The sequence below is a fragment of the Leishmania braziliensis genome, chromosome 31, assembly GCF_000002845.2.
Source record: "Leishmania braziliensis MHOM/BR/75/M2904 complete genome, chromosome 31".
Classification (NCBI taxonomy): domain Eukaryota; phylum Euglenozoa; class Kinetoplastea; order Trypanosomatida; family Trypanosomatidae; genus Leishmania; species Leishmania braziliensis.
Window position 1 is genome coordinate 628,747 of NC_009323.2, and position 9,345 is coordinate 638,091.

Sequence of the window (9,345 nt, forward strand, 5' to 3'; positions counted from 1 at the left end):
CCTCACTGCGGCCGGGAGAAGCGTCGAAGAGGAGACGCCTGAGTGCTGATAGGTTAATTGGGGCATATAAAGAGCCGCGGACTCACAGAGGTCCGCCGAGGTGGGCCAGAGGACTCGATGCAGATCCGCTGTAGGTCGCCACTACCGCCGTAGTACGTTTCAGCCCACCCCCTGAGCTGATGATGGGAAGTAGTGCGTGCACTCTTCCGCGCCTGTTGCAGTGAAAGGGAAAAAAAAAACAAAAAAATCGATGGAAAGTGCAGAAACGTCCCACAGTCCTGACTCAAAACAGCCGCAGGGGCATGACAGTGCAGCACGATACGCCTCAGCCTCCTTGCACCCCACACCAGAGCATCACTCGTCGTCTACACCGCCCAAGAAGAAGGGTTCCGACGTGTACTGCTTCAGCAGATCGTCCACCTCAAAGCCAGTGTCCATCAGCTCCCCATCCCTTGCTCTTACTGGCGTCGTGGCAGCAGGTCTGCCGGTTGTCTGGGCGGTATTTCCAAAGACCGCCGCGAAGGCCAGCCGAGAGCTGGTCTCGACAGTCCCTCCTGAGCTGCTTCGGGGGAGGAATGCATTCAACGACTCCGTCAGAGGAGGATGCCACTTGGACTCAATGACCAGCGGTACAGCCGGTGTGCACGGCGTGGTCAACAGTGGCGAGTGGGACGTCGGCATCACCGATGTGCCCCAGACACCGTCGAACATGCTGCCCATGCCACCAGCACCGCTGTCTGTCGCCTTCAGAGATGAGGTGAGAGAGGGGGCAAAGCCGTAGGAAAGAGACTCTGTGCGTCGGGAGAGAAGCGACAAGGACGAGTGGCACTGATTCTCAGTCTCCTCGTGGTAGTCGTCGTCGTCACGGCCGGCGTGAAGCCCAGCGTCGTACCTCTCGTCTTCCTCACCGCGAGACTGGTTCTGTAGGTGCCAGCGACGACCCTCGCGCTCCTCCAGCGCGTAAACCTCGCCAAGCACTTTTTCAATGCGGCGCTGCTGGCCCACGAAGCGCGGGGTGACACCAATGAAGAAGCGCACCCCGTCATGCTCGTAGCGGCGGATGACGTAGCGGTCTACGCGGACTGGGTTGCCCTGCGGGTCGCGTACCCACGCGCGGTCCTCCTCAGTAGAGTCGCGAGTGAGAATGGCGACCACCTTGATCCAGGCCAGCACCACCTCCTCAATGTTCAGCGTCCCCTCGCGACGGTCGATATCGATGAACAGCTGCGCAGCGGCGGACACAGCACCCTCGGGGTTCGTGCTGCGTCGCTTTTTGCCGCTGTTCTGAGAAGCAGTAGCAGCAGCAGCGGCGGCGGCCTTCTTTGCCCGCTGCATGGCAGCCTGCAGCTGCTGCTTCTCGGCCTTTGGGTGGGGCGGCATGTTCGTCTCCGTGATGTTTGTGAAGGAGTCGTCCAGTCCACCGGCGCCGCGCACCCAGAATGCTCCTGGCATAGCCATCTCCTTCTCCTGTAAGAACGGGTTGCTCACGTGGTTGCTAGTGAAGCTGACATGGCCGCCACCGTCAGCGGCAGCAACGGTGCCCTCCACCATGCTGGAGCTGACAGAAAGGCTCTTGGCGCCGCCGATCGGCTCCATGGTAGCAGGCTTCGCACCGCTGGGGGCAGATAGAGAGGTGGCTTGCCGCTCCGCTGTGCTGGTGGTGGTGACAGCCCCCTTGGCTGCAGTTTCTTCTAGGGAACACGGAAGCGGTAGCGGAGCCGTCCCGTTGGATGTGATCATTACCTGAAGCTCCGCCTGCGTGCAGCACCGCAGCACATCTCCCTGCCACAAACCCATGGCAGGGATGTCCTCGGCCACAATGATGACGTCGTTGATGTGCCGTGGCAGTGGCACCGTCGTATTCGCGTGCAGCAATCCACGGTAGTTCCACGAGCGCTGCTCCGGGACCGAGTTGCTGTCCACTGTTGTGTTGAGCTGCTGCGCCATAATGAGCGCAGCGCGACGGGCGTACGCTGCGCTCGCCCAAACGCAGACGTGGCCATCCTCGACCCACATCCGGAAGCGGTGCTTGCGCCGGTGCAACAGGGAAATTCTTCGCGCCTCCTCAGCGGGTGTCGTAGGAGCGGACGCCGAAGCTGGCGCACCATGCGCTGGCGGCGGTGGCGGAGGGGGCGGCAAGGCGGTGCTGTTTGTCGCCAACGTGGCCCCCGCATGCCCAGGCAGTGGTGGCGGTGGTGTTGTCAAGGGAAAGGTTGGGACGCAGCCCATTCCCCCGGCGGTGCCAGACGTGGTGTACGTAGACCCTGATTTTGTGCTTGACTGCGGGCTGGATATCGCAGAGTGGCGGTGCGCGGCAGCAATCATGGCAGCAGCAGCCACGGCAGGCGGGTACCCTGTCGTGTTCAAGGCCGGGTGCCGCAGTGGTGTCGACTGCACATTGAAGCCAGACATCATGATAATTGGGTATTTGCCGCAACTGAGCGTTTTCAGTCCACTGTGGCGTCGCAGTGGCGCACTGGGGGACTTTGCCTGCTCTGCAGACATGAACAGCTGGTGCAGCGTTTCGGCGGATGGGATATCAGGCTCGAAGAGGTAGCCCTCCTCTTCGAGGCGCTGCAGCTGCGGGTGGTGGGGCTCGGCAAGGTCCTCGGGATTGAAACCGCTCATGCCGATGTGCACCGGCTTCTGGCCTGCCTTCGCCGTCCCCGCCTCCAGCAGGCTGCGCAGGCGGACGCGGAACTCGCGCACAAACTGCAGCATGGGAATGTTCGACAGCGGAAAGCGTATCAGCACTGGGAGCATGGGAATCGCCTGGGGGTTGATGCGTGCCTCAATGCACTGGCGCACGTACATGTATGTGGCAAGCATCACCATGTTACCGAGAATCTGATCGCCGACGTCCTTGTCCACAAACATCGTCCCCTTCAGCAGGTGTTGCTCAACTTCATACTTCTCGTCAATGTCGTCGTCGCCGTTGCAGTTGCCTTCCTTGCGCGGAAAGCTGCGCTGTGGTTTGGCGGCGCCGGTGTCGTCTTCCGCGCCGTGGCGTCCTGCCCCACGGCGCATGCCGACGGTTGACGGGAAGAGGCCAAACATGCCCATAATCCTCAAATAAGAGCCACCGAACTCGACGTAGAGCGGGTCGTCTACGGGATGCGGCTTCCCGGGGTCGTAGCGTGAAGCAATCACACACGGAAGCGGACGCACGTCATATGCGACCGGCGACGTAACGTGCTTGTAGCGGATTGCCGAGTACTCGTCTGGCACTTTTGCAGTGCCTTTCGCACCCATGCCCGGCGTGATCGAGTCTCCTTTGGCATTGGCGGCCACGGCGGTGCTATAGTGGCTGTGCAACGGCTTGCCCTTCATGTAGCGCTTCGCTGCCATGTAGCCAGAGACGAACTCGTCAAACGACAAGTCATCCATCGACAACATGGTGGCGCTCGCTTCTGGGGGGGTGCCGGGGGTGTTGGAGCCTCCATAAGGCGGGGATGCGCCGCTCATACCGGCCGAAGGAGACAGTGGCACCGACGACAGTGGAGGGAGTGGGGGCGAAGGTGGCACCAAACCGCCCGAACCCGCGCCGCCTGCTGCCGCCTGTGCAGCAGCGCGCATTCCATGTTGCTGCTGATACGCGCGCTGACGCTCCGTCTGCTGCTCCTGCAGCTGCTTCCAGTATGCCTGTCTCAACGCCTCATCCGTTGCGAAGACGCCCGGCTCGTTATCGCGAATGAGGATCTGGTACAGTCCTTCGCGGGTGTCGGAGTAGCTGCGGAATTCCATCGAGCCCACCTTGGGCGGAAAGCCCTGTGCATTCAAGCAATCCTGAGGTGACTGGGCCAACAGAGTTGCGCTTGCCGGTCCGCGTGTACCTCCCACATTGGCGCCGCTGCCGGTGGTTGCGTTGCCAGACAGGAGCAGGGAGGAGGTTGTGGATGACATCATTGCCGCTGTCGCCGCGGCCATGTTCCTCTCTCCACCCCCGAGCTTGCACTTCTCCAGGTATTCCCTGTAAAATTTTTCGAAGGCCTCTTCCTCATTGATAGCCGTTGTGAGGCAGAAATAGTCGCTGTCGCGCGGTGTCTGAGCACTACGCAGAGCACGGAAGTAGTACTTGGCAGTGCGCCGGTACCTCGAGTTGTACAGGTTCTGGAATAGCGGGCAGTCGGGGCTGGGGAAGAAGGCTGTTGTCAAAGGAATGAGAATGATTTCATTCCGTCGGTTGCGCCCATGGCGGTGGCTGTAGAGGCCACGCGCGTGTGTCTCGTGGCTTGGAAGAGCCCCCATCGCTTACTCCTGTGCTAGATGGTTGGGGCTTGCCTGGTGTGGCAGGAGGGGGGCTGCTTGGAAAGACTGAGAACCGAAGAAGAGACAGAAAGCGACCTCCTCAGCTTACCCGCTGAAGGCAGTACAACCGCGCGACGCCCGAAAAGGAAAAGCGCCGTTGACGGCACACCCCAAAGAGGCGGAGCAAACAAAATAAAGAGACGAAAATGAACGAAGATGCACGCAGAGAGAGAGGGGGGAGGGGAGGAGAGGGGAGTCGGGCGTGCACTGCGGGTGCTCGAGCCTTTCAAGATGCAAAAGTGTAATGGGCCCCCCTCCCGCCGAGTCAAAGAAAAAAAACAGCAGGGCAGCGGAAACCAAAGAAGGGGGCAAGGCGCGGCGTGCGACTGAGCTGCAATACACCCGCGCACGTACGCGCAAACACGCACGAAGACAAAAAAAATGAGCACACAAAAAAGGCACCAAAACGACGAAAGAGAGAACGAAGAAAAGACAGAAAAGATCGAGCACGAAAGCTTCGCAGCACAGGCAGGGATGAGTGAAGCGCAGCGTTAGGCGAAGGGGGAAAGAAGAAGTGGAAGATGCGAAGGCGCTTGCAGGATTGAAACAAACCAAAGGGGATACAAACAAACAAAGGAAACATAGAAATGCAAGACTCAGGAGGCATACACACACACGTACGCGGCAAGACAATCGACGGAGTCAATGGCTACGCAGTGGGTCTAATTACAGGGAAGGAAAACAGGAAAGAGAGAAGAAATTACGAGAAACGAGAGCAGCGCACACGTGTAGGGATGTGAAGAACCGAGTCAAGTCGGGGGCGCAGTCTCAGTCAGCAGAAGATGCAACGACACTGAAAGCTGGGGGGGAAGGGGCTCGCCTGCAGATCGATGGTATCTTCTTTCTCTTCTTCTAGTTTTTTTTTTTGCGTGTCGTGGAACACTTACATGCACCACTCGCCTCGCCTCACGTTGGCTTTTCGCGCCTTGTTATGAGGGTGGCACGAGCACAGGGCGGTGAGAATGGGACGAGAAGAGAGGCCGTACAGCAGTGAGAGGGAGAGAACACTAACCCGACCGAAACGCGCGCCACAAACAGAAAGAGAGAGAGAGAGGGAGAGCTGTTGAAGAGGAATTTAATACGGAAGTCGCTCGAGGAAGATGCCCTCGAGAACAAAGTGAAAACGAAAGGACGAGGAAAGAAAAGGAAAGGCAAAAAAGGTGCAGCGGAAGTCAGTGCCACCCACCACACGCAGAGAGCTGTCACCAAGACGCGGCCAGCACAGGAGAAGGAAATCAATTCAAATAAATAAGCTAAACTAAAGAATCACCGATGAGTCAAGTACGGTAGAGACGGCACCTGGTGCTAATACTCCAGTATGAATTAAACGACACCAGCCTCGAGCGGAGGAACGTACCGACACACAACGGAATGCCAAAAAAAAAGGAGACAGAGAGAGGGGTCGGCTGGTGGTATCGGAGAAGTGGAGAGCTCAAATGCAGGAACCGGTGCCGAGGGGCGTACGTATCCCTATAAAACCTTTTCGCTCTCGCAGCTGCAGCCCCAGTGCTCTCCCTCTCTCTCGCTTCGATTCGCTTTTCCTCGTTTCTCTCGTATTGACCGCCTACACGCCTCGTCACCCAAGCACACAACCACAGCGAATCCTTCTTCGGCGCCAAACGTGAAAGATACAGCCGCTCTCCGTTGCTGTTAATTCTTTCGCGTTCGCTTCTGTCAAGCGTGCCTCGCTCGCTTTTTTTTCTTTCAGGCCTGCACCCCCCCTCTTGTCAATGATGTAAAGAGGAATGAGCGACGGCAATGAAAGTAGAAAGCGATGGTGACGGTGCTTCCGTTTACCGTAGCACAGATGTATCACAAGCAATACAGACACTTAGTGTGTCTGCAGACTGTTTTTTAGGGATACGTAGAAAGTGAGCAAGAACAAAAGGGGGCGGGGGGGGCGGGCGATATATACACGCACATGCACACGCACACGCTGCTACGATACCAGCAAGAGGCAGATAAAGGCCTAACACGGCCACAAAGAAAGAATGTACAGCGCAGGAGACGTAAAGTGGGTGAACTGAAGCAGAGCGGAAAAAGTCCCCGATGTCAGCACTGCTTTACTTGTCTATGCCCTAATATACGCCCAAACATACACACGGGGAGAAGGGGGGGGAGGCGGGAGAGAGGAGGGGCAAGACCAACCTGGAAGAAAGAAAATGGGAAAGTCTACACCACTGAAGAGGGGGGAAACGGCAGAGGCCAGCGGTAGAAAGTACCGATACGCGCTTAAATCAGCGGCAAAACATCCACACAAAAATGAAAAAAAAAAAGAGAGGAGAAGTGAACCCGATTTACGCGGCTGCGTCTGCGTCGACTTGCTTCACTGTTGTCACCGTCTGCAGGAGCTCTAAGCCCCACCACTGTCACACCCCCACGAGGGAAATAATTCCCTCTCAGAGTAGAATGCAAGTGGGAGCTCAACGAAAAAAAAAGCGATAAAAGCGCTAATAAGACTTACGAAGTTGCTCTTCTTACTCTCACTCTTTTCTTGAGACACGGCAACGGCCGGCTTCTGGCAGTCGTGTAGCGAGCAGGCTAGTTGTGTGTTCTTCTCCCTGTCGTGGCAAGATGGGCTCCTGAGACTGTAAAGAGCGAGATTACCTGCACGTATGCTAACGAAAAAGCCACACAGCCGAGGAGGTGGTGGTGGTGGTGGGAACGTGCAAAGAGGAGAAAGAGAGTCAGCCTAGCTGAAGAGGGGGGGGGGACGCAGAGAGAAAGAAAAAAGGGGTGAAGTGGGCACCCCCAAAACGAGCAAGAAAGCAAAGCCAAAACACACGAGCTGACGCGGGTGCAAGGGAGGGAGAAAGGCAAAAGCGCACAGAGAGCAGACCTTGTGAAATAGCTAAGACAGCGGCGTGTTTTTTTTGTTGTTGTCTGTCTATCCGTATGCGTGGGTCTGTGTGTTTCACGTGTTTCGGACTCCTCCCACGACACAAAACGCAAGCGGACGCTGATCGAGATAAAAGTCCCCGATCGCAAAAACACTGCGTGGTGTCAAGAGTACTGCGCAGAAGTCGTCGGCGTTCCCTCCACTCACACTCGTAATCGTCTCTCTACGTGTGGGTCTGTCTCTTCTTTTATGCGATGATCGGTGTGCGCTTTCCTTTCTACTTGTTTGATTGCGGGTGTTTGTGTGTATCTCTTCGAACGCCTCGGTGGGTGAGCGTGCGAGTGAGTGTCGCGCTGTCCTTTTTCGCTCTTTCCCTTTTCTTTTTAGCTTTACAGAGGACAAACGCGGCACAGACAGGCGAAAGGGGGGAGGGGCAGAGAAGAGAGAAGAAAACTGGACTTCAGCAGAAGAAGAAACAATCAAAGAAAAAAAACTCAGTTGAGCAAAACTGCAGAAGTCCTCCGATGTACCCTCTCTTCCTCTTCTCCTTTTCGCGTTGTTTTCTCCCTCCTTCGACGCCTGTGCCGGTCAGCAAGTCTCCCACAGTGATAGAAAGGGAGGCGCACAGACGGATTGGCTGATACTCCGCGGAGACACAGAAAAGGAGAACACGCACACGAAAAAAAAAAAGAAAAAGAAAAACAGAAGTGACAAGTCTTCCTTGTAATCGTGCTCGCTCGTTTCTCTTCTCTTCGTCGTCGTCGCCTTGACTCTTCTGCCTACTTCACTTCAGCTGTTCCCTCTCCCTCTCCTTCCACGTCGGCGTTGAAGAAAACACCTGCTGCTGACGTCCGTTCTGCCGAGACCTAGAAAGGTGAAAATGAAGAAGGCGCGCGACGTTATGTTTGAGGAGGGATAGTGGCAATAAGAAGGACTTGGGGAGAGTCGAGCGAGGGAGAAGTGCGTGGGGAAAGGGGGTAGAGACAAAAAAAAAAAAAATGGAGAGCCCACCGTCCCCGGGGTGGCCTTCGCTAAGTAAACTGCAGAGCTGAGAAATGAGCCTAAAAAAAAAAAAAACGAAAACGAAAACAAAAAAAAGAAAACTGAAGAAGAAGAAGAAAAAAAAAAAAGGAAACGCTTTCGACACGCCGCAAGAGGGTGAGAAAGAGAGCGAGCAAATGGGGAGAGGCACCGCGTAGACTCCGGCGCTTGTGTGGCTCGAGAGGGTGGAAGAAAAGATGGAGAAAATGACAGCAAAGAAATTCACAGTCAAGGCGTGTGTCTGCAGTATGTATGTATCCCAGCGCTTCTCTTTCAAGCAAAATACTTCGGTTATCAAAGGTTAAGTGGATGCCTTAGTGATTGCATCTGCTCCCTCTTTCACTGCTTCTAGGTCTCCTCGCACCCTCAGACGTGTATGAGTGTGTGTGTGTGTCTTGTTCTTGTGGAGCCTGTAACATGCAAGCAGAATAGCGGAGAGAGCAAGAGACGCCTCTTCCCGCGAGCGCCTGTGGAGGATCACAGTGTCTGCTCAGATGAGCGCACCACAACGAAAGGGAAAAGGAGATTACAACACTAGACAGTGCTGTTCGACCGCTCATGGGAGTACCAGGGGGGACACAAGACACACACACAAGTACGCAGAAGAATGTGTGCACAACGAAAAAAAAAGAGGACAGAGACGCTTAAACTGATCAGAGGAAGAACAAGCAAACCAGTAAAAGGGGGAAGGCTCTGAAGGGAGGACGATCCGGTGGAGGGAAGTAACAAGCGACCTAGCGCAAGAGATGCTGACAACGAGACTCCAAACAGCCCCCCCCCCGGACAGAAAAGCCCCGGGTGCACGCGGGGCAGCGGCAAACCCCCCCCCAAGCCGCGCGTTTGCAGGCGCACCCGGGCCTTTCGAAAGAAAACGCTATGTTTACATCCGCCGATGCCTCTTCCATTCCCTGTCCCATTTCCACCCCTCTCCTTCCTATTGACCCATGTTGCTCTTCTAAAGTCGCTCATAGAGTGTGACAAGCAATTCCAACGCACTGCATATTGGCATTCACTCGACTACATAGCGGCCTTCATCTGGAACAAGCTAAAGATCTTGGGAAAGCAAAAGTCATGCCCAGCATTCCGTTAGTGACCGAGCTCGGCGCGAGGGCGGATGAGTTTCAGCACGTTTGAACAGTCGAAATCCAGCGGACGCG

The 9,345-nt window shown here is 56.0% G+C and overlaps 1 protein-coding gene across 1 annotated transcript; it reads right to left on the bottom strand.

Moving 5' to 3' along the window:
- Nucleotides 1-354: 354 nt before the first annotated feature.
- LBRM_31_1560 (conserved hypothetical protein) lies at nucleotides 355-4,248 on the bottom strand (the record flags this gene model as incomplete). Its single annotated transcript, XM_001567103.1, has 1 exon — nucleotides 355-4,248. One exon carries the CDS (start codon nucleotides 4,246-4,248, stop codon nucleotides 355-357), a length of 3,894 nt encoding a protein of 1,297 aa, XP_001567153.1.
- Nucleotides 4,249-9,345: the final 5,097 nt, after the last annotated feature.